General features: G+C 37.2%; 1 protein-coding gene across 1 annotated transcript in view; it reads right to left on the minus strand.

Annotated features, from left to right (window-relative positions):
* The window catches only part of LOC121314346 (solute carrier organic anion transporter family member 5A1-like), a 52,336-nt gene continuing 24,346 nt past the window's right edge, over positions 1 to 27,990 (minus strand). The window contains exons 3-10 of the mRNA XM_041247495.1: positions 21,993 to 22,125; positions 20,703 to 20,878; positions 16,641 to 16,805; positions 8,438 to 8,636; positions 7,225 to 7,384; positions 5,222 to 5,463; positions 4,543 to 4,607; positions 1 to 3,959 (exon numbers count right to left, since the gene is read on the minus strand). Of these exons, the coding sequence (XP_041103429.1) occupies positions 3,514 to 3,959; positions 4,543 to 4,607; positions 5,222 to 5,463; positions 7,225 to 7,384; positions 8,438 to 8,636; positions 16,641 to 16,805; positions 20,703 to 20,878; positions 21,993 to 22,125 (1,586 nt within the window). The 3' untranslated portion in view covers positions 1 to 3,513. The remainder of the gene's footprint in view (positions 3,960 to 4,542; positions 4,608 to 5,221; positions 5,464 to 7,224; positions 7,385 to 8,437; positions 8,637 to 16,640; positions 16,806 to 20,702; positions 20,879 to 21,992; positions 22,126 to 27,990) is intronic.

Consider the following 27,990-nt stretch of genomic DNA (forward strand, 5'->3'; position numbering starts at 1 on the left):
AACTCGCAGAATTATTTTGCAGTCTTTTTAGATGAACTTGAATGCTAATAGATCAGTAGTTACTGCATATGCACAGTGATGGACATACTATATAATAGTAGCAATTTATTGGCTTGATTGAAAAAAAGATTGGTGTAATTTGATAACTTTTAGTGTAATAATCTGAAAATCTAAAAAGACCCTGCTAAATAGTCTATTACTATTAACTACTCGTGCTCTGTATTTTGTAGACTACTATGTTGACCATATGCCGGAGCGGCTGCTGCTTATAGTTTTAACTACTGTTAAAAAGAAATACTGCTCTAAGATAATAGTGTGAAAACAATATACAAGAGCAATCTTAAAACATACATTACTGATGCTTTATTTGTTTTGGAGCAGTTAGGGCTTCACAACGAACTTTGAAGAGATCATCTGTGTTGGCAGAACCTAGTCATGTAGGCAACCCTGGTCCTGTAGTGCTCAGACACTTCTGTTTTTTTGTTTTACCCAAGCCCTAATTGATTAACTGGTCAGAATTACCACGTGTTCCTGGTATTTAGCAACTGATGATTAAGAGATACCTACAAAACCTCCCGGATTGCAGCACTCTAGGTCCAGGGTTGCCTACCCCTGATTACTGTTAGCAGCAATTTATAAAGGCTTGCATTCCTAATGATTTACTCTCATATCACTGCAGACACTGTACTCCACAGCATTACCATATGGTTCTCTTATGCATGAGTGTACAGTGAAGAAACAGATAAGGAGGAAAGAAAATGGGTGCATGCTATATTTACCTTTCTTCTTTGTTTTGGAACAAGCAACTTCAACTTTGCCGTTGGTGGTTTATCGCACCAACATCCTATGTTTTCTGGATACCGAATACAGTACTGTACATTTCCTGACTGAGTTGGATACCAAGGCAGTATACTTTTAAGATCTCTCGCCCAACAATTGTATCTCTGACTGGTGTTCTATTTCCTGCACTATAGAGGTTGAGGCAGTAGGTGCGTTCAGTAAGTGAGCCTCTCAGAAAGAGAATGCTCAGAAAGTAGACTGAGCTCATTTAAATGACAACGCTTTGCTCCACGAGACCTCTGAGCAACATTTAAAAATGGAGAATAATTCTCTGCTTGTGTGTGTTTCTCAGGTGACAGTAGATGAAATGGCCCTGTGTGAAGTTACTGTCCCCTGCTGTACCTCACTGAATTCAGCGCTCTGTTTGGACTGAAGCTCGTATCTGGCTGTTTTTAATACCGACAATACAGACGTTAATAATGAAAATTATGAATAACATTAAATACTACAAGCCTAATAATAATACATCAATAAACATAAAATAGTTCTACATTTTTAAAAAATGAAATTAAATGATACAAATTCGAAAACAACAATTTTTACCATCTTCTTTAGCAAATTAATACACAACTTCATAAGCTGAAACCAGTTCATCGTTCTTCACAAACATATTTGTCAATCCTGCCTGTCATCTCCACTTGTTTCCTGCAGGTGGCCATGCCGTCCGCTCACTGTGACCACTGATGAGAAGCTCAGCAGTGGCGGAACTGAGCAGGTTGTTAAGTTGATTCTTTTACTGAGCTGCTCTGAGCCGCTCACTTACTTAACGCACCCTGTGGTACAGGGCTCAAATTTGCGAGCTGTGGGTTGCCAGGGGAGACCGAATTTTTTCTCTCTCACTCTCTCTCTCATATATATAAACTCAGTCTGATCTAAACTCAAAGCTCAATCGTAATCTACTCTGGGAATGTAGTTTATTGGTGTCCACTGCCCACTGTTTATCACGCATTAAAAACTACAAGTCCCACACCGCCATACTGCCGTAACAGGCAAGTAGCACATTCTCAGGATGAGGCTACCAGGCAGTTAAAAACCATTTAAGTTGGAAAAAAAGTTATTATAATTATGTTGATGTAAAAGTATTGAGCAGTGCAAGTGTTATATGAAAATGAAGGAAAATAAAGATTTAAACAAGCCAGGTAGGTGCCCGAGTAATATGCGTGTAATCACCGGGCTGAGTGTAAAGAGTTAAATAAATATTTGCATGAGTACAATATAACGGGTCAGTATGTAAATTCTTTAAATGCGTTATACTTTTCAGAGATGGAAAGAGGACTCTTATTGCATCGCAGTTTGATCATTCTTGGTTTTACTATGAGTTTAATATGATTCACCTGCGCTTGTTACCTATACAGTGTGGCGAATCAAGCTCATAGTAAAATCGGGAAAGGGAGAGACTGCTATGCAGTGAGAGTCTTATTTGCATCTTTGCTTTTGTTGTTACACTAGTGCAACTCCCATATCTTTGGGCTGTTGTAGTCGGTCAAAACTCTTCTTTGCTTTCTGTGTAAGAGGGATGTTCAACTTTCAATATGCTGTTTTGTTTTTGCAGTCTACCACGAAAGCTGGATTATTATTATTATTTTTTTATCATAGATAAAAAATGTCTGGTTGTTAAATAGTTAATATATTTTCGATTAGTATGTTGATTGTATACATGTATGTCTTAATATCAGTAGAACAATCCACTACAAAATAGCTGGAATTATAGAACAAAGAATATTTCAGTTGGCCCCTACATTTTTAGTTGGCTACCAAATTTTGAAGTCTAGGAGCCAGATGCCCCTATGGATTTTGGCAAACTTTGAGCCCTGTGTTACATAATGAATGCCCACACCGAGTAAACAGGTATGGTTTAGTCCCATGAATGAAAGCATCAGTCTTACTGAAACACTCCCAGATGTGAATGGATGTTGCACTGGCAAAATGTTTTTAAAATATATAAATAAACTAAAATATTGATTAGAAATAATAATTAAATAAAAAAAAAAACCACCACCAGTTGATGTGGTACGTTTAAAATGTGTGTACGTTACAGATACAAGCTTTTTCTATTATCATTCTTAATGAGCCATACTACTATGCTGCTACTGTTTTCTGCTTGTGTTGATACTAGATGTTTTCTGAAAACGCAAGTGCTTGCAAAGCACATTATTCCATTTGTGCTTGTTAAAGCAGATTTTTATTCCTCAATCATCATAGCCCAATGTACTGGATAACTTCTGAATGCACTATAACTATGGCAGAATAAATAAATAAAAATCTGTAATCTGTATTATTTCACCCGTGCAGCACCACATGTTGTTAACACTAAATATGTTTAAATTAAAAATGTATTCGACTATAGGTGTTTATTGAGATGCACAACATACTTAGATTAGCTTTTCTAAGTTTTTTTTTTTTTCTTACATAAACCTAATTTTCATTCAAAAAAAAAAAAAAAAAAAAAAGCTACAAATCCTCTGGTTGTCACTTTGAGGTAACCAGCCCTCAATCTGTGTTGAGTATCAGTGTGTGGCTTCTTAAAAAAAGACCAGCACACAACTCGTCTAAATGAAATAAGAAAAAAGGAAGGCACAGGATTTCTAACTGGAAATATTTTGTGGAAGCCATAGTAAACTTAAACACAAAAACTTAAAGCCACAACAGCTGGTGAAGCAAAAGAGATTTGCATTAGATCTCAGCAGTGTCTTCTTCCAGTGTATATTCAGGGGTGCTTATTGCTTCCAGTGAATGGTCAAGGCATCTCTTGCTGCCACCCCCTCTGTTTAGTGTCATTTCTTCAGTATGTTCAGCCCTGCTGAAGGCAGGGCAGGATCGAGTCCGTGCAGAGCTTTGCTGGGCCCCTGCATTTCCGACCATCTCGCTGACTGTGCTAATTGGCGAGGCTCTCTGTATCCATCTCTGGAGTCTGTCTTCTTTGTATTTAATGGAGTACCACGTCAAGAAGATGAAGATGAAGGCCACAAACTTGAGGCTGGCTGCCAGCCCGAAGTAGACAAATCGCAAGGAAGTGATGTCATATTCCCAGCAGGAACCTTGTACGCCGCAGTTGTGTTGCCAGAGCATGCAGGTCGTGTCAATGACCGTGCCGAAATAGATCGGGGTAGGAATGTAGGCTGCACAAAATGAACAGGTCCATGTTTCAGATTTAAGATTACAAAAAAAAACATTTATAATAAGATTTTCAAATTAAGCTAAGAGTTCAGTCATAATATTATATATATTATATATATGTATATATATATATATATATATATATATATATTATATTTTTTATAATAATATTATAATGATAAATTATATTATATATATATTTAATTTAAATTTGTTAATTTAACCCACCAGGAGAAAATAAGACTTCCCATTGCGTAGCAGTTTGATCCATTCTTGGTTTCACAATGTGTTTAATGAGACACTCTGGAGCTTGATACCTTTGCACTGGGGCTAAACAAGACTGTATTAAAACCTGGAAAATATGTGAAACTGTTCTGCAATAGCAGTCTTATTTCCCTAACTGCACACATTTTAATGTACTAACTATAACCATCATCCCAGTCTGTTCAGTTGACTGTGTAATACAACAGCCAATCACTAGATGGAGTAAGTTCATAATAAAAGATTGCTGCTATAAAATTACTGTATGTGATAAGGATGTGTATACCGTAACATATTTCCTATTGAGGGTTATTTTAAACTTACCTAGAGTTCGCAGAAGAACAAACTGCATTCCTAGAGCAAAAGGTCTCTCTCGTTCATCTACTGACCTGCACAGGAAAAAGGAAAGAAATTGCTGTTTAGTAATGTCTCCTCATGCAGCCTAAAAGCATCACGTTTTAAGCCAAAATATAAAGAATGCTATTTTTTTTTTTTGCTCCTCTATTTTAGACAAAACTTTTTGTGTATTACTGAATCCTGAAAATGGCAATGTGAGAAGTAATGGATGCTCCAGAGGCAATTCATTTTCTTTTATCAAAAAGAACAGTATTCAATTTTATCATCTCCTTTACTGACACATCTGACTGAATAAGCAAGCCACACCCATACTAACGTCTAAAATATTAACAATGCCAGCAACATGCTGCTTTTTTTAATTTGGAGAAAGAGTTTTAGTTTATACAACAGGTGCAGTATTTTCCAGCTAAGGGTAAACATATGCAAAACAGTACTTCTGCTGGAATTAGGAATGATTTTAAGTAATCAGAACCATTGACGGACATGTTCCTAATTGTAATTCCTACATGGAAACTTTGCTTTTTGTTGCTATTTCTTGTTGGTGAAAATAGAAAATAATGGCATGACTCTGCTTAAATGATGTGCACGTGACTGTATAAGCACCTTTAAAAGCCTGCAATATCTAAAGCAGCAGTTGGAGACATACCTCAGTGTTACAATAATTGCTGACGGCTGTGCACAGGCAGTAATGAGGGTGACGATGAACAGAAATATGAGGAAAGGTATCAAGGTACTGCAGGTGCGGTCGCACTTGCCAGATGCAGCATAGCCATTCTCGTTCAGATAGGTTTTCACTATAACTAATTGGAGCTGGCTCCTCTGCCCACCTGTAGGTGGTGTGATCACCTGCCTACTCTGCACACAAGCACAGTCTGTGTAGTTCCTTATCTGGAAAACAAGAGACAAAAAACTACGTTAGGAGTGGTGTACTGGAACATGGTAATATTTAAAAACTACCCCCATGGGTCATTTTTCCATAGGCTGCTTCTACATCATACTTTTTTTTTTTTTAAGGTAGCTTTTTTATTGCATATCAAATGTATTACATATGCATTGTGATGATCGCCGGGAGGGTGGGGGTTCCTCAGGGGTTAACTTGTGAGTAGTTGAGGGGTAGGGGAAATGTGGTTGGGGCTGACTGACTGCAAGTGCACGCTATTGCAGATAATTCTTAATCAAACAAAGACAGTTTACTGTGGATTTATATTCCCTCTTTTAACCATTCTACTTGAGTGATTTAGTAGGCTACTTGTATCTGTTTATTTTCACCCTGTCTTTGGTATCAGTCCAGCAGCTGTTTTTTATTCAGTGTGTCTCTTTCAATCATGCAAGCCAGTGACCTAGTGTCACAATTAATTGGATATTATTGGGGGGCATATGTTTATTTTATTTATATATTTATTGCATTTATATAGTGCGTTTTATACAAAAGTATCGCAAAGCACTGTACAGTACATAGCAGAAAAAAAGAACAAACCACAATACATTTGTATAGCATGTCAGATACACACAACTGCCACAGTCAGACCATTTAAATAACATATTTAAATAACAGTATACACAATACAAAAGCAGCAATTTTAAAGTTACACTAAAATCCACTAAGTAACACAGCCATTTTATGTTGTGTCTGGCATATCTGAATGTACGGCATAAGAGTGCCTGTATTAACGAGGGACTGCTGTAATCATAAGTTAGGTATTTGCATTCATAATCTGTTTAGAACTGCTATATCAAGTACACAATGTAAGGATTAGGATAGCTGTAGTTCACCATGCACTGTCCACTTTTCACAGTCCTTTGTTTCAACTCCAAGCACACTATCAGTGTCAGAAATGGGCTGGCTGTCAGAACGCTCCCACAGTCCAGAACAGCGTTGTATAAGGAAGCAGCAAGCTAATCTATTATTGACGTTTTAACAGTAGAAATTGCTACTCAGTTACAATCTTTTATGAGGCAGAGCACCAACAATGTCCTCACAACAGAAATGCAATCCTGTAGGACACAAGCCTGATTCGGTTTCACTACCTCAGCATATGAAAGCAAAAAATAACTGAGCACTGAGGTCACCTTCTCAAATTGGAATTGATATCAGACAATCATTTTACACCAGCATTTTTGGGTTTGTGCAGTTTCATTTTTAAAATAAAGTGAATAACCACTACTTAAACAGAGTTAAATGGATTCTTCATTCCACCTACATTTCATAATATTTGATTTCTTACCTTGCAGCTATGGCAACTGTGTCCTTGTAAATGGAAAATATCCATACCAAATTAACAGCTGCAGAGAGGCAGAAATTACAACTACACACACAAAGTGGCCAATTTTCAAACCACCTCACTTCAGAAATGCATTAGTCCTATAAAAAAAATGTAAAAAAAAAATGCAATCCTATAAAAAAAAAAAAAGTAAAAAATTCTCATTGAATTATGAATTTCTGACCAAATGTACATGTTTGAAAATGGGGAGTTAATCTGTTCAGGGCTACCAAAACACTGTGAATAAGGGCTCTGAATGTGTTAAAATGGGCAATATATTCTCCAACTCCCAGCACTCTGTGTCTTCCTAGACATTCCTCTCAGGAGCTTCAAGGAATACCTTTTAGACAATATTCATGTTCAACACAAATACATGGCTAATACTCACTCCTGTGCTATCGTTCCCCACACTGGTGCAGCCAGCCAGACAAGGGTTGAAGTAAGTGATGCCGTCTGAGCCACAGACAGGCGCATACTCGTGGATTTTACATCCGCAGTTCACATTACAGCTGCCCGTCAAATTCCTGTGTGCCATGGTGAGAGTGGGACTGGAAACAAACACAAAGGGGCTAAATAAACAGCCTCTCTGTTTCTGTGGGAAATTATGATAAAAATTAGGCAGTTTTTAAACAAACACTAAATTAACTGCTTGAACTGGTAGCAGTCACACTTCTCAGTTTGTTTCTAAAGTTGAATAGAAATTTACATGAGTCAAAAAGACAGTAGGGCAGCCTGTCACAACTAGAACAATGGTTGCATTCCTCTTTTTTCTGTTAAATATATAACTAGGACTACCTAAAAGTCACACTTTGCTGCTGTATGATAGTAAAATGGCCTCCACATACATATTAAAATACAGAGCCTCTTTATTGTGAAACATGCATGGAAATGTACATTCCATGCAGGCCAAACTTCACACAAATAGCATTCATGAGCCCAGTACCCACATGCCCTAGTGAGGAACGTCTGTACCAAACTGTATCAACTGAATTAGCAGTTCAAGATAAAGATCAAAATTGGTTAACGTGACAAATGAGTTCAATTGGGAGAAAGGATTATAAAATACATTTAAAAGTTTAAAAGTATGTCTACGTAGATAACCATTGCAAATCGCCTGGGAAGCAGTGTCACTTTATATGCATCTTTGAAAGTCAGACAAGATCAGGCTGTACACGTTACACAATGAAATCAAAATCTAGATCCCTATCTGCTTTGCTATTAAATCAGATTATTTTAAATAAAGGCAAACCTTGAGTACCTACTTTCATTCCTCTTTGAAATATGTCAGATCTGCTGTCAAGCCCATAGACATTACCGAATACATTCAAAAGGAATTTAATTTGCTTAACAAATGAATTAATTATGTGAGTGACAGCCTATAATTTACACATATGCGTGTGCCACATATCACAGGTGATCTTTCTGTCCACCACCTGAATAAATCATAGGCTGTCTCTGAGCCTAGAGAGTAATACTTTTTTTTTGGTCCCTGTGAAAAGTACAAACATCCTAGCATCTAAAGATAGGCGAGAGATTTAAAAAAGCCATCTTAAATTGAATTCTGAATGATGTGAGAAGTACTGAGGAGACAGAAGCATTACCCTGTGGTATACGGTATATTGATGCCTCCGAGGTTAATGCTTTCACAACCAACGATGAAGAGTGTGGAAAAACACAGCAAAGACACGCCACTGCAGATCATGGCCATCTTAGCAGACTCTCTAGCACCCAGTTTCAGCTTTTTGATAATGTAGCCTCCAAGGACAATGCCTATTCCAGCACTGGGCACTATAACCAGCCCTATAAAACACAATAAATACAGTAAGACTCAATTTGATTTTATTTAGTGTAACAGATATCATCATTATTTACCAAAACATCATGATATAGACAATCAGCAATTTTACAAAACCATGACATTGGTTTGATTATCTAGCAGCCACTGAGAAAAATCTTGATGCATTTAAATGGGATTATTTGTTTCCTTTGATTTACATAACCTACTCAACTCTTAAGAGGTAAGAGAATTTTTATTGTGAAACAGTTAATGAAAAAAAAAAAGTCTTGCTTAGATAAGCATTCATGCAGTAATTACAGCTGTGCGTCTTTTGGGATAAGTCTCTACCAGGTTTACACATCTGGATCGTGCAATATTCGGCCATTCCTCTTGGCAAAATTGTTCAAGCTCTGTCAAGTTGGATGGGGATCGTTGGTGGACAACAATCTTCAAGTCTTGCCACAGATTCTCAATCGGATTCAAGTCCGGGCTTTGACTGGGCCACTCTAGGACATTCACGTTCTTGTTTTTGAGCCCCTCCAGTGTCACTTTGGCTGTGTGCTTGGGGTCATTGTCCTGCTGAAAGGTGACTCTCCGTCCCAGTCTTAGGTCTTTTGCAGACTGAAGCAGGTTTTCCTCAAGGATTTACCTGTATTTAGCTCCATCCATTTTGCCTTCTACCCTGACAAGCTTCCCAGTCCCTGCCGATGAAAAGCATTACCATAGCATGATGCTGCCACCACCATACTTCATAGTAGGGATGGTGTTACCTGGGTGATGGGCTGTGTTGGGTTTATGCCAGACATAACGCTTTGCATTTAGGCCAAATAGTTCGGTTTTGTTTCATCGGACCACAGAATCATTTGCCATATCTTTTCAGAGTCTCCCACATGCCTTTTTGCAAATTCCAAGCAGGATTTTACATGGGCTTTTTTCAGAAATGGCTTCCTTCTTGCCACTCTTCCATACAGGCCAGATTTGTGGAGTACCTGAGCTACTGTTGACACATGGATAGTTTCTCCCATCTCAGCCATGGAACACTGTAGGTCTTTCACAGTTGTCATTGGCCTCTTGGTGGCCCTTCTTACCCGGAACCTCAGTTTGGGAGGACAGCCTGCTCTAAGCAGATTCTGGGTGGTGCTGTATACCTTCCACTTCTTAATGATCGACTTGACTGTGCTCCAAGGGATATTCAATGCCTCTGAAATCTTTTTATACCCCTTCCCTGATCTGTGCCTTTCCACATGGTAGTATCTTTGCTTTGAATGCACTACCCAACTGTGGGACCTTACAGAGACAATTGTATTTAATCTGAAATCATGTGAACCACTTTTATTGCACACAGATGGACTCCATTTAACTTACCGTGTGAATTCTGAAGGCAATTGGTTTCACCTGTGTTTATTTAGGAGTGTCATAGCAAAGTGGATGAATATTTATCTAATGAAGACTTTTCAAGTTTTTATCTTTAATTGATTTCTCCCCCCCCCCCCCCCCCCCCCATTTTTTCACACATTGAAAGTGTTGAGTAGGTTGTGTAAATCAAAAGGAAAAAAAAATCACATTTAAATGCATCAAGATTTCAGGTTGTAACACAACAAACTGAAAACATTCAAGCAGGGGGTGAATATTTACTATAGGCACTGTATTGGCCTCCCTTTTAAGTGTTAATGGTTACCTCTGTCCCCAATAATAAAACACAGAACAAACCTATTGAAACATGCATCTTCTAGTAAGCCCTATGACTAGAATGTACAATAGTTTTTAGTCAATAATAAACTCTAATCTACATTATGTTAGAATTTATGAGCTGTGTTATTTATTACTTTATTAGAAGAAATACATATATAGAACATGAGGGAAAAAAAATGAACTAATATTGAGTCTGTATATAGCATACTAAGACAATTTCATGTGTGTGCCTGTAGGAAAGTACTGCCAATTGGCACAATTTGAAAGTCAAGCTTACTACTGGCAATGTTAGGTCACTGTGTAAATATGTACCCTGCGGATAGGAGACCAGAGCACATGTCTTCCCTTAAGAGCAGCATGTAAAACATGAAAACAAAATTGTATGTCAATAAATGTCATTTGCTACTATGTCCAATAGGGAGGAAAAGGAAATGAGACATCAATGCTTATTAATCCTTGATTTACACCCAAGTACAGTAACACAGAATTTTCTGAAGCCAGGACTGACAGAATACAGTAACTAAGACTAATTCTACATGGCTAGAATTAAGAATGCTTCTGAAGGCATTATTTTTATACATAATTTTAGCATTTGGAAAAATTTGGGCAACATTCTTTATGCATTATGCCAAAAGCAGTTGTATTATATTAGATTTGTCAACCTACGTATTGGGGCTAATCCGTATGAAAAAGTCACTCATATTGTCAGTGGCACTTATTTTTCATAATCATAGTTATTTTGCGTTTAGAGTAAGCAAATCAAAACGCAATGTATGTATTACATATTATGTTAAAAAATAAACAATGCCATTTCTAATGCAAATATTATTTTAATAACTTTCTTCACTACGATTAACAAAAGTATGTAGTTAGTGCGAATACAATATATAGGCCTATGTGTTTATGTTATACAGAAGATGCTGTCATGTACAGGTACCTGTAATATCCAAGATCTGTCAGTTTTCATTTCCAGCTTTGATCATGAACAAACACAGACACTTTCGGCATTTAAGTACAGTATGATAATTCCTCAGGAAAAGGGCAATTACAGGCACTCCCTCCATTTAAGTATGCAAATAGCTCATTACTATTAAGCTCAAACATTCAAGCGATTCTCATAAAAACTTAACAGGTGCTGTTATTTACCTAAAAAGTTTTTGAACTCGTTCTATAAATATATATTTTTAACATACTCAATTAGTATGACGTTTGCAAATATTTCAACCTTAAATGCTGTTTTCCTGCCTTAGACATCTGTAACATAGGCTAGATTAGGGTCTTAATAGAAATGACAGCCAGAGTGATCCGTTACTTTGGATCAAGTTTATTTTTTGTATTGCTGGCAACACACAGCTGTTCACTAGAAGATGTTGGTGCTTAGTAATATCAATATGCTTTGGCTTATGTAGTACATGTCTTGGGCAGGCAACTAGAACAGAAGAGCATCTCCTAAACTTATAACATAGACTTACCAGTATTTTTTTTTTTTTTTTTTAAATATCGACCTATCGAGACCAGCAATTGTTTCTTTTGCACAATTTCAAAGGGAGTGGAGTGGAAAGTACTTAACTATAATTTGTTTTGTGGTCTGGACCGGCACGCCTTGTCCACCTGGTAGAGTTAACAGTGCCATGGAAGGATGCTTTGGATGAGGCGTATGAAAGGAAGAAACTTCGGTACACTCAACTAGCTGCTGAAGCGCAACAGCGAGGACGGAGAGTCCAGGTTTATACGCCACAACCCGGTTTCTCTGAGACACCGGATTCAGTGCTCAAGAGTTGCGACGCATAGTGACAAACTTATCTGATGCAGCAGACAGGAGCAGCAGCTGGCTCTGGATGAGACGAAAAGATTCTGGTTGGGGACCTCAAGCACAGTACAAATTTAAGAAAACCGTTAATATAAAGGAAGGTAAGTAAGCTGGGCTTAGCTGAGTGGGGAACGGAGTGGAATGATGCAGGGAAGCAAGAAAAATACCCCTAGTGTCTGCGAGTGCAGAACATGACTCAAGGTTTGACAACATGGTTAACGACTTAGGAAAGGAAACGGACATGAGAACAGAGAGTACTTTGCAAAGGACTAGCTCAAGATCTGCAGTTAGCAAAGACATGGAGTTCCAGGTTTGTGTCTGTGGCTGGAGCAAAGTGATAATGGTTAGGGGTTTGAAGATTCATCAAGAGAGAATGAAATGCTTGAGGCAGAAGGGACAAGGGCCTCGTATTGATCTGTACTTTATACTAAGTCAGTCAAATGAAATCCAGCAACAGGGAGCAAACCACAGTTTGCAGGATATACCCCTGTCATAGATGAGAAGAGAACTTGCATAAACAACTAGTGATGAACGCAATGATCCTTGTGAACCCGGTCAGACGAACCAGCGTAAAAGGGAAAATAACCTCAACGGGCATAAGCGCTTCTGAGAAAACAGCGTGGGACACAGTAAACGCAGATCTCTGTTTTACGTTGGAAAGGTTAGGTGGAACAGTTGAAAAGAAGCTGTATAAATTTGGGGATACCATCTATGCATATGGAAGCGAGAGTTTTGGAGTTAAAAAAAAGAATGGAGAAAGTGCAAACTATTCCTGTACAGTCTAAAATGGCAGCAGGAGATTGAGCGCTTAGTTAGAGAAATGAGACAGCAGAACAAAGTCACTCAATCTATTACACAGGGTCATAAAAGACAAGCTTGCAACATTGCGCAGAGTTGAGCGCCTATGGAAACGCTGCAAAAAGAAGGAACGTGCGAGAACTAACTTTTATAAAGAACCATTCAAATTTGAAAAGAAGTTATTCGCTAGGGAGAAAAATGGCACACAAAGCAACTAAGTCTGAGGTGGAGCGATATCTCGAGGAAACGCACACAGATTCAAAAAGTCAGGAGTCTATGTCGATTCCTTCAGACATCCCACCTATCAATCCACCAGAATACCAAATGGAGGACTGTGCACCTAAGTGGAAAGAAGTAGAGCAAGCTGTGAGTTTGCTCTACTTCAGTTTCACCCTATTTCCCTGTTAAACATGTAAGGCAACATTTTCTTCAGCATTGTTGCTCAGAGACTGTCAGCTTACCTATTGAAGCACTTCTTCATTGAAACTTCAGTACAGAAAGCCGGTATTCCAGGTTTCCCAGGATGCTTAGCACATATCAGTGTGATGCAATTCAAACAGCTAAAAAGGAGAGGAAAGAGCTCCATGTGACATTCCTGGATTTGGCTAATGCATATGGTTCAGTACCACGTGAACTTCTTTGGGCAGCATTTGAGTTTTTCAGTGTACCGAGGACAATAACAAACTTAGCGAAAGCCTACTTCGGAGATTTGCAATTTTCAACAATACATGGCAATGTCTAGAAACTGGAGTAATGGCAGGATGCACCATTTCTCCACTGGCTTTTACCAAGGCAATGGAAGCAATTATTAGGGCGTCAAAATGGGTCGTGGGAGAAGAGCGCCTGGCTTCTGGAATGCGACTACCACCAATTCGAGCATACATGGATGACATGATAATCACAATTACAACAGTAGCCTGCATTAATCGGTTATTGGGAAAACTACTCAATAACACTGAATGGGCACAAATGCAATTCAAGTCCACTAAATCAAAAAGCATCTCTATAATTAAAGGTAAAGTAGTGGATAAGAGGTTCTACATTAACAGTGAGGCAATAAATAAATACCAACATTGTCTGAGAAGCCTGTGAAAAGTCCTGGGAGATGGTATGATGGGGACCTAAAGGACACAGTTCTTGTGGAAGAAGTGAGACAACAAGCAGTGCAAGGGTTGAAGAGCATAGACAGCAGTGCTTTACCAGGCAACCAAACTCTGGAGCTTTCAGTTTGGTCTACTGCCAAGACTTCTGTGGCCACTCACTGTGTATGAGGTTTCCTTGACAACAGTAGAGCAGTTGGAAGTGTTAATCAGTTCCACGCTGCCTCAGTAGAGTGGGACTGTATGGTAAAGGGATACTGCAGCTGCCAGTCTCAGCTCTAACCGAGGAGTTTAAGTGCACCAAGGTTAGATTGGAAATGACATTGGTAGAGCCACATGACCAATGAGTGAGGTAGGCAGCACCTGTGTTGAAAACTGGAAGAAACTGGGCAGCAAAGGAAGAGGTGGAAGATGCAAAAGCTGCCCATCATAGTGATATCATGGGGCAAGTACAGCATGGAAGAGGAGGCCTTGGTTTTAGTTCAGCTCCTCCTACATGGCACAAAGCAGCCCTATCTCAATGGAGGGAGCTGGTAGTCAACGAGATGCAAAAGCAGGAGGAGAGGATGAGGTGCATAAAGGCAGTTTCCCAAGCCAAGCAGGGAAACTGGAAAAGATGGGAGAGTGTGGAATAACGCAAGATCTGCTGGCGAGATCTATGGACAATGGAACAGAGCAGGATCAGTTTCCTCATCAGGTCAACCAATGATGTTCTCCCATCGCCACAGATCCTTAAATCTATGGTTAGGAGAGGATCCGTGGTGTCTTCTGTGTTCATTGGCAGCTACATTAAGACACATTTTGCCAGGGTGTAAGGTGGGTCTTAGCCAAGGATGGTTTACTTGGAGTCATGACCAGGTGCTGCGATGTTTGGCCTAGGCATTGGAAGACAAGCGCAGCATGACCAACAGGTTGCCACCAATTCCAGCAATATATGGCACATGAAGAACAACATTCCTCCGTCATGGAAAGCAACCACCAAGAAAAGTATTAAAACCAAAACTCGACTGGAAGTTGCTAGAGACTGGAAAATGCTGGCAGATGTTTTACGGATGGAGGGGGATGATGTTGGGACATCAGAATCATTGTCGAGCCCTCTTAAGGTGTCATGGGCTAGTCAACGAAACACCAAGGATGGAAGGTGCCCACTTGAACACCCCAGAGAAGTACCCTACACAGCTCAGTCCAGATGGTTGCCATGCTGATGCGCTGGGGAGGCCGCACTGTGGTTGATCCCTGGAGCCAGTATTACACTTCAGCCATCAACAACAGGCAGAAGGATATCTACATCATCAGATGGAAGGAAACGCAGATGGATCACATTAGTTTACAGTAAAAGTAGTTGGTGCTTATCTTGGTGAGAGAGGAGTCCAGTATCAGCATGAAGTTTTAACACCTACTCATGTAATGGAAATCATAATGTTGCTGCATAAATAAGACATTGTACTGATAAAAACAACTTTCAGTAATTTTACAATGTATTAATCATATAATAAATAATTCAAGTCAAGCATGTTTGAAACAGGAGGCCGCGTTTAGCAATGGAATCCCTTAAACGACTTCAATAACCTAAGAAAGCCTAACTATTTGGTGTAAAGCTCTTCCCTCTAGGTTAGAAACAGAGAATGCAAGAAACAAGTACCAGCTGTACCTGTGACTGCTTATAATAGGAATTCAGTCACTCTAAATACAAGCACCTCTTCATTGTGCATTACTATAAATACTACAGTTATTGAATATGACACAAATAAAACAATGTTTAACTGTTAACGTATTCCTTAGCAATTCTTTTTTAAATCCCTTATCTGCTAGATAAATGAATTGCTGAAGTGTAATTCCTAAAGGAAATTGGTCCATATTTACTCCAGAGTATAAATCGGTTTTACTAACAGATTTACTTTTTTTTTTTTTTTTTAAAGCTTCAAAAATCCCAAACCATGCATTTTGTATTTTAGGTATTATACAGCTCCAACAGTTTCTGGTACTTTACCAGCTCCTGCATGCCCCTTTATTTTAAGCACAAAGTTTGCATTATTTAATACTACTGCACTTAATAATATCAACCTTTCTTTTGCTTCATACTATATACATTTCATATTGCCCTTCTGTTCTGGTTGTAAACATCATATTCAGAAGTACATCCAAAGGTATGTAAGAAACATGAACAATATTTAATGTCTGTTGCTGTTTAAATCTCCCAGATTTCAAAAATAAAAAAAAAAAAAAAAAAAAAAACACTTTAGGACTTCTGCTTCCTGGTAACCACAACCAGCAGCAGATTTGTCAGGTGTAAAGGTCAGCACTTCAACACAGAATTTGATTAAGGAGAATCAGGAGCACCTTTGTTTAAACTTACTGGGTGCAGTATTCATATGCAATGGTACTCCTTTCCAACAACAAAAAATGATTCAATCTGCTATAAAAATAAAATCTGACATTTTAATTAACATAGTTTTGATCTTTGAAAAGGGGAACATGGCACGGATGGGGGCTACAAAACCAAAACCTGGTATTTATACATTAGGGTTTTTTTTGTTTTTTTTTAAATTTATGTAGCGCTTTTGTTTGTTTGTTTGTTTGTTCTGGGGGGGGGGGGGGGGGGGGTTGTTGCAAAGGTGAGGTCTTACCCGTGTATATGCTTGCATTGGATGCTGGGATGTCAAACTGTGACTCGATGAACTTGGGGATAAAGGTAATAAAGGCAGTGACGATGGCACTCTCAGCTGTGTATGACAAGCTCACAAACAGGAATGTCACATTGCTTAAGATCCTGACAGCTGCTCTGGGTATGTCTACAAAATGAGAAGAAAAAATCAACAGCAACAATGAGCATGTGCCTAGCAGGTACAGAATAATACAAATACAATACATTTTTGCACTTGCTTTTGGTATTTACACAGATTTGCAAACTTAAGTACAAAGAAAATGCTGAGTTTTGGTTATCACTGTGGTGCAAAATAAACTTGCTGTTCCCTTTGACACAAAGGGATTAAACCCTAATTGGGGCACTAATTACAGGATCTGCCGTCTACTTAATCTGTCCACATATTACATTATTTTGGGTCGTCAATGGTTTAATCTTACTTTTTAGTGACACTTGGAAGGTGTAAATAAACAGGTCACATACTGCTATGTGCAATGTAAGCTCATTACAGCGTTTTGCCTATTTTAATGAACTTTAGCTTTCCATCAATTAATGTGCTAACCTATTTCTGGAGTAACAAAGTCCAACCTATATGACCTGTTGGCTAAGAGGATGTGCACCTAATTGCTTTACCGTTAGTATTTGGCGAATAATCTTATTTATTTATTTATTTTTTTAATAGAATAATACATAACTACTAGTGTGCCCTGCTGAGACCTCAGTTCTTCCTCTCCCAGTAGGCATTAGTAGCTGCTGTAAGGAGAATGGCGTTTAAGGGACGTCAAATATGAATACAGTAGAGGTTGCTTATAAAGACTGCAAAAGGGGGTTGTCCTTCAAATATGTAGAAATACTGAGAGATATTTATCAATGCCTCCAAGTATACTGCAAAAATAAACAATTGCTTCCAAATTGTCATAGCAGCATCCAAGTATCCTTTCTTTTGTTTAAAAAAAGCACCTATAGTCCCATTTTATTGAAGAACATTACAGCATTATTGTACAAAATGTACAAAACAGTCCTTTTATATCTTCCCTTAAATTATTGTCCACATTCAGCACAGTGCACCATTTGGTTGATATAGACTAGTATAGGTACAAAATATAGACCTGTATACAGTATGTTGGTGAATCACCAGAGTTAATATCACAAGTAGTCATCAACCATCCCCATCTCTATAATGCTACAAACTTGACCTTTTTTTAGACTTTTTCAAAACTTAAAAGATCAAATGAGAGGAAGATGTTGTTCACTGAAATATGTAAATTACTTCTTATAAAAAGGGGAACTAGTATCTGATAGCTTTTATACATATACATACACATAAAATGATACAAATCATAATTTCTGAATAACTAAGTGTTTTAAATACAGCTTTTTGGTTAATTTCTTGGCAGAGGATTGTGAACTCCTTTTACAGGGATGCTCAACATTTTATTGCTACCCTTTTAAACTTTTTTTTTATTAATTAGTCTGAGAATTAAAAAATTTGTGTTTTTTTTGTTTTTTTGTTTTTCCCCCGTAAGGGATAAACAACAACAAACATTACATTTAAATGTTGAAATGATTGTTCCGACTGTGATTTCGTTGACAAATCAAGAGCTTCCTGTGGATTCATAGCACAAAATGTGGATTCATTAAATCAACAATATATCTACCACACACTTCCCTTCCTCTTCAAAGCCATGCAACCACTTTTATTTAGAAGATTCATATAATTATCAAAAAAATCAATCAAAAGATGAAAGGGTAACATCACAGAAATGTTTTAAATTCAGGAAAAAAAATAGCTAATGACAATTTGAAAATCTAGCATGCACATGGTACAACATGCTCTCTTTGGGTCAAACAGAAAGTAAAAAATACAAGTAAAATATATATTTCTGAATTGCTTAAAAGTATGTTACCCTGTATTTTAATTAAATCTAAATATAAAGATTCCTATGCAGGTAGTCTCGGGAGAGTTCATTAGGAGTTGTATGGTGCTACAGAAGTCAACAAGGTCTTATTTGAAATGTGTGCAGAACCAACAAACCATTTGATTTGTGTTGTTTAAATAAGGCCCTTTAAACCATATTAGTTTCCTCTAAACATTTAAAAGTGCTAAATACGGTTTGCGTCCACACTACGTAGCGTCCTATGTCAGACCAAGTCCGATGTTAATTTTTCCTTTCCGGTCCGATATCGTCAAAAAGGCGATAATCACAGGTTCCTAGTTGGTTTTTCTCCAGAAAAAGGTGGATCTGAGCAATGTGTATACAATGGCCTTCAATGTCCAGTTTTGCTTCTTTTTCTTTTAATGTACAGCACATGTATGAATATTATATTTCATGGCAGCATTTCTTGCTTGCAAAGTGTTCTCGTTTCAAAACAGTCCCTTCACCGCAGACAGAACATGGACATAGACAAACAAGATCGCTCCTTCTGCATCCAGCACTCAAAGAAAATTGCGGACATTTGCCAAGCTTTTTGAGATGTTATAGTATAAAATGATGACTTGGATAGCACTATTGAGGAGTTTGGTGATAAATAGAGTGATCAAGAGACGATTTATCAGTATGCATGACTATGAAAAAATATGTGATAAATACAACCAACAAGGGGTGGGGCAGGGCTGGAGATGCAATACTGACTTGATATGCAGTGCCTTTTAAACCTGTTTTACTGTGAAAAAAATTACTTTTAAACAGCGTGTGTAAAATAAATAGCTTGTGTGAAAATAATTTAGCCATGAAGTGCCTGATATGTGTTGAATAAATGGACTGCAAAGCCAGGTCCAATTTGTCACACGCTGTTTATTTTTTATTTTTTTTTCAGAGTAAAAACAGGTTTAAAAGGCATTGAATCGCAAAAGGACACTCAGTACTGTATCTCCAGCCATGCCCCCTTGTTCGCTCTAGTTTCCACATACCTCTTTAGACATGCATACTGATAAATCCTCTCCTGATCACTCTTTTTATCACCAAACTCCTCAATAATGCAATCCAAGTCATTATTTTATAACTACAACATCTCAAAAAGCTCTGCAAATGTCTGTGATTCTCTTTGAGTGCTGGATGCAGAAGCAGCTATCTCCTTTGAAATATCGGTGTTATCTCTGTAGTACATGGGGCTGTGAGATACGCATTTTTTTATTTTTATTTTTTTCGGTCTCACTCGGACATTGAAAGATTTTTTTCTGCTTTTTCCGGAAAAAAACAACTAGGAGGCTTGTGCTTTACGTCTTTTTGATGATGTCGGTCATCCCAAAATGCTTTACGGTATGGTTTGGCGAAATACTCAGAAACAAGGCACCTGAAGGACTTGCTATCAGTGTACAGTCCGCACTGGGTATTCATTTTTATGCTTAAAAAAAATCTGTCAGGACATCCCTGTTAAACTAGTGGGAAAGATAACAAAAGCACAACATTAAAATTAAGCAACTGCAAAAATGAAATGCAAGTTAAAAGTAGGATCGGGAATGAACAATCTACATCGTTCATCAGCTCTGTCTGAAATCAAATTAAGGGCACCATGGTTAGGTTCTGATATGAAGGTAAAAACAACTTTTTAAATATTTTTAATGTTTTGTAATAATTAAAGTTTGTTAATCAGCTCAATTTCTTTAAAGGGACTTCACCCGTTTAAAAATAAAACCCGAAAGCCTCAAGCCCTACTTGTGTGTGTTAGCATTTACTTTTTCTAAGATACTTGCTTTATTTCTTTTTAGCAATATGCACCTCTGTTAATATGGGGCATAACACATTATTTTAATCTAAAATAAAGTGCACAGTTGGATACTATCATATTGATTTCCAGTGTTCATTGCGCTGCTAGGAACTGTAACCAAACTATTCTAATAGTGTGTGGACGCATTAAGCCTGACTAAACATGAAACGGTGCTTCAGTGTGGACGCTTTGAGCTGGATTAATTGAAACGATTTTGAGTATGGTTCTCGAGATCAGTTATGTTGTGTGGACAGGGCCTAAGGCTGCAGCTGTGCTGGCAAACTAATCAAATGATAACCTCTTGAAATTAAATGAGATAATTATTTGTGGAAAGTACCTTTAATGTCGTTTCCCAATCCCAAGGAAGAGGAGACCGATTGCCTCTTGTTGGATTTCTCTGTCACGGTGTCCTGGTTTTTCTTGTTTTGACGGGGTGGGAGCTTCTTGGGAAATGTAAACATGGGGAATATCACCAGCAGCATGGCGATAGAACAAAGGAGAAAGCCACTCCACCTATAGATAAAGAAAGAGGACCACCCCCACCCCCCCATATTAAACAGGACTGCTTCATCATGACAGTTGTGAGAAAGAAGAAAAAAAAAAAAAGGCAAACTATGGACCAGGGTTTTTAACATCTACTATATCGGCTTCAAACTCTGACTGTCTACCATACTGAGCTCCAGTTTACACTGTAATAGGATTCCTATATATAATATGGAGTGTTAACTCAACACACTCCAAAGTAAAAAAGTTATATCAAAAGCTAGACTGGTATTGCCAGTTTAACAATAGAAGACACTTTGAAGCTCTGACCGTGATTTAGAAAAGCATTGTATATATTAGATTTAGTTACATTTCTTTACAAAAACAAAACAAAAAAAAACTAAATAAACAAAACACAATGCTTTTTTGTGGAAAAACTGAATTTAAGTGCTGCATTAGAAATTTATTCACAGTAACATTTAGAGGGCCACAGTGACATAGAAGTGTTTTTTTTTTTTTTTTTTTTTTCAGCACTTTTTGGATCACTGCTGCAAATTCACTAATAAAAATAATGAATGTGTGGGTGGCACTGGAAAGAACAAAACTGAGGGGCAGTGTGTGGGTATATATGTGTGAATTTTTCTTATATAATAAATCATCACAGAAATTCAGTGGGGCTTTTTTTAACTGCTTCATAAATCAAGCAGTAATGGACTGCCAGCTGCTGTTCAAACATACTGTATGCAAATTATTTTTTACCAGCAAACCATCTTACAAGGGCAGTGACACACCACTTGAAAGGATGGTGGTGGTCCATTAGTCCCCATTTGACCCCAATCAGCTACTAATTTGATTTATTTTATCTGATTCATCCAGGTGTTCACTGGTAACTCTGAAGTCTGGTTCATATTTCAAGTGCAAGAACGTTGATCAGTTTCAAGTCTCACTAGAAGTGCGACTGTCTCTCGATCCAAGGGAGTTGTAGTGATCACCAGAGTCTCCCACTAGTCTGAAGACGGAAGTAAAAACCAGCCTTTAGTAATACTAAAAGAAACATATACAATTCTATGACAAACATTTTGTCTAGAAGTGTTTCTGAATGTCTTCACTTTATGCCAAGTAAAATTTTTGTATAAAACCTTACCAGTTGCCAACAAAGCGGGGATCACTCTGGTCAATGCTCACACTGGTTTTGGGATCAACGTAGAACCCGATCAAAACCCCACCGACCAGGTAACCCACAGCAGGACCCAGAGCCCCCATCACATACATGATGGCTGCAAAACAAGCAGACAGCATTGAAAACACTGTGAAGTATTCAAACACAAACACACAACACAAAACAGCCAGGGAATTAAGTATAAATCAGTTAACGTATTTACAGTAATTCAGAAAGCTACCATAATAATTTGCGCCCAAGAGATGTTTTTACCTTCCTTTAAATTAATAATAATATATCTTTTGTTGCTAAAATAACACATTCACACTGAAAAGTACTACCGAAATACACTTTTCAATACACACACATATACTTTGACTTTGACATAGAAAATATCGAATTAGAATTTAGGATTTATTTTGTTTGGGTCACCAGACCTCCACAAAGACATAAAATTATTGAGTTATTATGTTATTCCATGCCCTTGACTTCACCTCTTTGGCCTGATTTACTACTAGCTTGGTCATTACATTAACACAGTGTTTCAGATGTTATGGCTGTGTTGATAAACGGGCCTTGTCTCCACTGGGCAAACTTATTAAACCAATTCGGCTAATGTGTTTTGAAATCTAACATATAGGGCCTACAAGTGTGCCTATACAGCAGCTGAACTTGTGTGTTCAACAGCACCATGATCATTTTATTACTTCAATAAGGCTTAAATTCTAAAAGTACCATACTGTAACACCCTGCAACTGCCCCAGCATTTTCACTTACTGTACAATTCTATTCAACTATACCCCCAAGTGTATCAGAAAATGAATGGCTATATCCTCTCCAGCTAGCTTAAATGAAATAGCACTCAGTAACTACCTTTGTTACTCTGAAACCTGAAAGTACAGTATTCTAGATTGTAGTGCAACTTGTAATTTACACTTGAAACATGGTATTTTTTTCTTTTAAACAATGCAAAAAGGCAGTACAACTCAAAAGAAAATGTCAGATTACACAAAGTTATTACTTGCAATATATATATATATATATATATATATAAGCTGTTCCTTAAAAGAGCCAACTTCCCAATGTTTCGGTACGTTTTCATACCTTTGTCAAGGGAAAGTGTGTTTGAAAACAAACAGTGGAGGTATTTATAAGCTTTGGTTGTCACGGCAACATACACTCAGTTATTTCTATTTAAATCTATTAATATGATTGTGATGTCATTCACTACATGCTGTAGTTGATGATGTAATGATCTACTGTTCCTTTCTATTTAAATCTTCAAGCATCCTGGCACTGAGTTTATTTATCCATTTATTTTCTTTTAAAACTAAAAAGAATAATAAAACAAAACATGCATCAGTCATATTTATATTTTGCAAAAGATGACTGGGTCCAATAAACACAACAATCAATGCAGGGGTGTGCAATTCATATCAGCTGATGCCCGGGTCAACAAGATTTGTGCGATGGACAACAAGTTTTGCCGTCATACTTTGTTCACCGTTATGATTTCGAAGCAAATGTGCCCGTGACCACAGGGATTTCATTATGGAAGGCAGCAAAGGAAAGAAGGTACAACTTAATAGTTCAAGTACTGTCAAGTTAGTACTATACATATTTTGACAGAAAAAAAAACAAAACGCTCAAGCATTTTGGAAAGTAACTGAAAAAACTAATTTCATACAGTATATAAAAAACGAAAGCCTCAAAGACCTGATTTGCAAAAAACTGCCCCCCCCCCACCACCACTTTGAATATGGGGGGGTCAAACATAAGAACATAAGAAAGCTTACAAACGAGAGGAAGCCATTCGGCCCATCTTGCTCGTTTTGTTTGTTGGTAGGTTAGAATCTCATCAAGCAGCTTCTTGAACGATCCCAGGGTGTCAGCTTCAACAACATTACTGGGGAGTTGATTCCAGACCCTCACAATTCTCTGTGTAAAAAAGTGCCTCCTATTTTCTGTTCTGAATGCCCCTTTGTCTAATCTCCATTTGTGACCCCTGGTCCTTGTTTCTTTTTTCAGGTCAAAAAAGTCCCTTGGGTCGACACTGTCAATACCTTTTAGAATTTTGAATGCTTGAATTAGGTCGCCGCGTAGTCGTCTTTGTTCAAGACTGAACAGATTCAATTCTTTTAGCCTGTCTGTATATGACATGCCTTTTAAGCTCGGAATAATTCTGGTCACTCTTTGCACTCTTTCTAGAGCAGCAATATCTTTTTTATAGCGAGGTGACCAGAACTGAACACAATATTCAAGATGAGGTCTTACTAGTGCATTGTACAGTTTTAACATTACTTCCCTTGATTTAAATTCAACACTTTTCACAATGTATCCGAGCATCTTATTAGCCTTTTTTATGGCTTCCCCACATTGTCTAGATGAAGACATTTCTGAGTCAACAAAAACTCCTAGGTCTTTTTCATAGATTCCTTCTCCAATTTCAGTATCTCCCATATGATATTTATAATGTTTTTTTTAATGTTTTTATAATTTTTTATTTCCTGCGTGCAGTACCTTACACTTTTCTCTATTAAATGTCATTTGCCATGTGTCTGCCCAGTTTTGAATCTTGTCTAGATCATTTTGAATGACCTTTGCTGCTGCAACAGTGTTTGCCACTCCTCCTATTTTTGTGTCGTCTGCAAATTTAACAAGTTTGCTTACTATACCAGAATCTAAATCATTAATGTAGGATTAGGAATAGCAGAGGACCTAATACTGATCCTTGTGGTACACCACTGGTTACCACACTCCATTCTGAGGTTTTTCCTCTAATCAGTACTTTCTGTTTTCTACATGTTAACCACTCCCTAATCCATGTACATGCGTTTCCTTGAATCCCAACTGCGTTCAGTTTGAGAATTAATCTTTTGTGCGGGACTTTGTCAAAAGCTTTCTGGAACTCTAAATAAACCATGTCATATGCTTTGCAATTATCCATTATCTATTACCAAATATAGCCCCCCCAACACACTTTTTTTGTTCATTACTTATAGTATATATATATATATATATATATATATATATATATATATATATATATATATATATATATATATATATATTGTGTATTATACCTTGTTGTGTTTGGCATTGGTTTGCTTTAAAATCTTTAAAATAATATAAAAATGGAACTTATTCAGAGGATGGGCCACATTTATAAACAAATCACAATACATTCTCCCTACACGCACGAACACATTAGTTTGACCCAGTCAGCACCATGGTTACAGTTAGCTAACAGTAAGAAAAAACGTTAAGTGAATGTGAACTTGGCAAGCGGTCAGGAGAGATGACTGCATGAAATATTAATACTTAAATATAGGCATATATTTTTTATTTATTACTTGCAAAAATATCTGAAGGAAGAGAGGGTATAAGACCATTATTAAAATGAAAAAGGTAAGGAAGAAAGAGTAAATCAGACCATTATTAAAAATCAAATAATGTTGGGTTTTAGAATTTAAAATAGGGTAATGTTGCCGTGGGGCCATGAACAAGTTCAATTCCCACCAAAATCTTTTATTTTTTAACTTAGATTAGAAGTAGTAAATATCATCAAAAAGTGGCATTTCACAAAAGCTTGATTTTACTTTAGTGAAAACTTTGGCTACAATTGCTTTTTCATTAAAAACATGTAACTTGTTCTTTGCTGATGCGAATGTTCAGCTTTCAAACGAAACGTGTGTACTTACTAATCATTTAAACTCACATGTGTTTAATAATAAACAAATAGGTATGCTATGTCCCTGAATGATTACAAAAAAAAATGCTGATTGATAAAAAGGTCATTGATAAAAGGTAGCTCATGATCACTAGCGCAGTTACACTGTACATCAGGATGTCATGCACATTATGAATAATTTATCTATTTATTTACTTCTGCCAGGGGTCGTGAGATTTTTGGGGGGAGAGGGGTTGGGATAGCAGTGATCCCACTGGCTGGATATCCCCATCTCAGATAGGGAAACCATACACTGTAAAATACAGTTGCTTAAAAATAGTTCCACCCGCTTGCCTATTAAGTGACTGCTAATCTGATTGGCTGGATGTACGTGGGATATACTCCATAAATTACACAGTACAGTACAGTATGGATGAGGTTAAATGTGCATATTTAGAATAGTTTTTATGTGATCCAGTGCCAAAAGATCGCCTCATTCGAGAGCATTGTAAACATGGACCCATTCAGAAAGTTGACAAGGAAAGCAATACTGGTGAGCGTGGCTTCCAGAGTTCCTATAACTTATTTTAAGATAACTCAGAATTACTGCACATCGCAAGGAAAGATGAACTGGTCCTGTTATCAGCGTTCCTTTGCCAGAAGTGCCGTTTACTGGATGGCTGATACCGTGGTTGTCTTTTTCATGTCTAGTCTTTGGGCTGCATATTTTTAGATCATTATTGAAATGTAATTAAAAACTAAATTCCATGCTAGCTTCTTGTTATCCAGTGCCTACAGGTTTGCCTGCAACTGTAATACAACTAAATGCATTTTTTTTCTTTTTTTTAAATGTACATTTTGGAAATAACAGGGTAGGATGGGGCAAGTTTTTTTTTTTTTTTTTTTTGTTCAATCACTACTGCCTGTACATGCACAGGTGGCAGTAGTTTAAAAATATATTTAATTCCTTTGGAAATTGCATGCATTATCGACGTTTTTAACATGGACGTTTTGCTCAATATAACTCGTGAAACTTTGTTCTTGTAACTTGTAAAGTGTGAATAGTTAACAAATAGTACTACTGGACATTGCCATGTTCTAATAAATAAAACGGTTAAGCTTTATTTAAACCAATGATTATGGGTTTTCAATGTGGAGGTTTTCAGGGAAAAACTTAAAGAATACACCTTGGTTAATGAATATGATTCTATGTTCATGTCAGACATGAAAACATATTTTAATGTAGCTATTTAATAAGCATGCATTTTGGTTATATTTTATGAACGTTTAAGCATTGACATACAGCTATGGCCAACAGTTTTGTATCGCCCTAAAGAATTAACACATTTTGCTTTGAATGAAACCTGCTGAATAATGTTATGTTAACACACTGAATTAAACGCCACTTTGTAGTTTTCCGTATATGGACACAAATTAAAAAATGTGACATTTAGAAATCGAACATGAAATACTGTACTGCTATTATGTAATCAGGTAGACTTTTGCAATATCATTTTGCACTTTCTTTGATTACATGATAAATAAAATATATAAATTATGTTCATATATATATATATATATATATATATATATATATATATATATATATATATATATATATATATATATATATATACACACACACACACACACACACACACACACACACACACACACACACACATTAATTAATGTCTCAATTCTAAAATTCTAGGTGGCAAAACTTTTGACCATAGTTGTACTTAAAACTGAATCAGAACAGGAACGTTTGGCAAAAATTGAAAGTTTCTAAGAGATATCTATATTTTTGACCCAGTAGCAAAAATGTTCTGGCTTCATCAGAGCTCATGATATAGGTCTACGGAAATCTGTTAGATTTCAGTATATCAGACTCCATTGGTCTGGGGCAGGTAAATTTCACATACTTGGCGCATCAATTTTATTTATATTTATTTATTTATTTTGGTGCCTATGGGTGCAGGAAGTGGAAGTGCTGTTGCTGCGGCCGAACCCAACAGTACTCTTGTTAACGTTTGAGCAGTGTATGGTTGATCTGCACTGCATGTAATATTGTCGTGAATCAGCTGTGCGAGGAATTAGCACTAAGCATTGCAATATGAGTGCGGGTGCTTATTTCAACCTATCAGCACCAAGCATTTTCTTGCCATAGTATTTACTTTCTGAAAGTCTTGTAGCAGCTGGTTTGGCTGTGAAAATTAAGCTCAGCATTGTCTGATGAAAAAAAACGTGAAAACCATTCTCCAGCATCTAGCACTACATTTAAAACAAAGCCGAGCAAGGAATATTTTAACT

This window comes from Polyodon spathula, chromosome 4, assembly GCF_017654505.1.
Source record: "Polyodon spathula isolate WHYD16114869_AA chromosome 4, ASM1765450v1, whole genome shotgun sequence".
NCBI classification, from domain to species: domain Eukaryota; kingdom Metazoa; phylum Chordata; class Actinopteri; order Acipenseriformes; family Polyodontidae; genus Polyodon; species Polyodon spathula.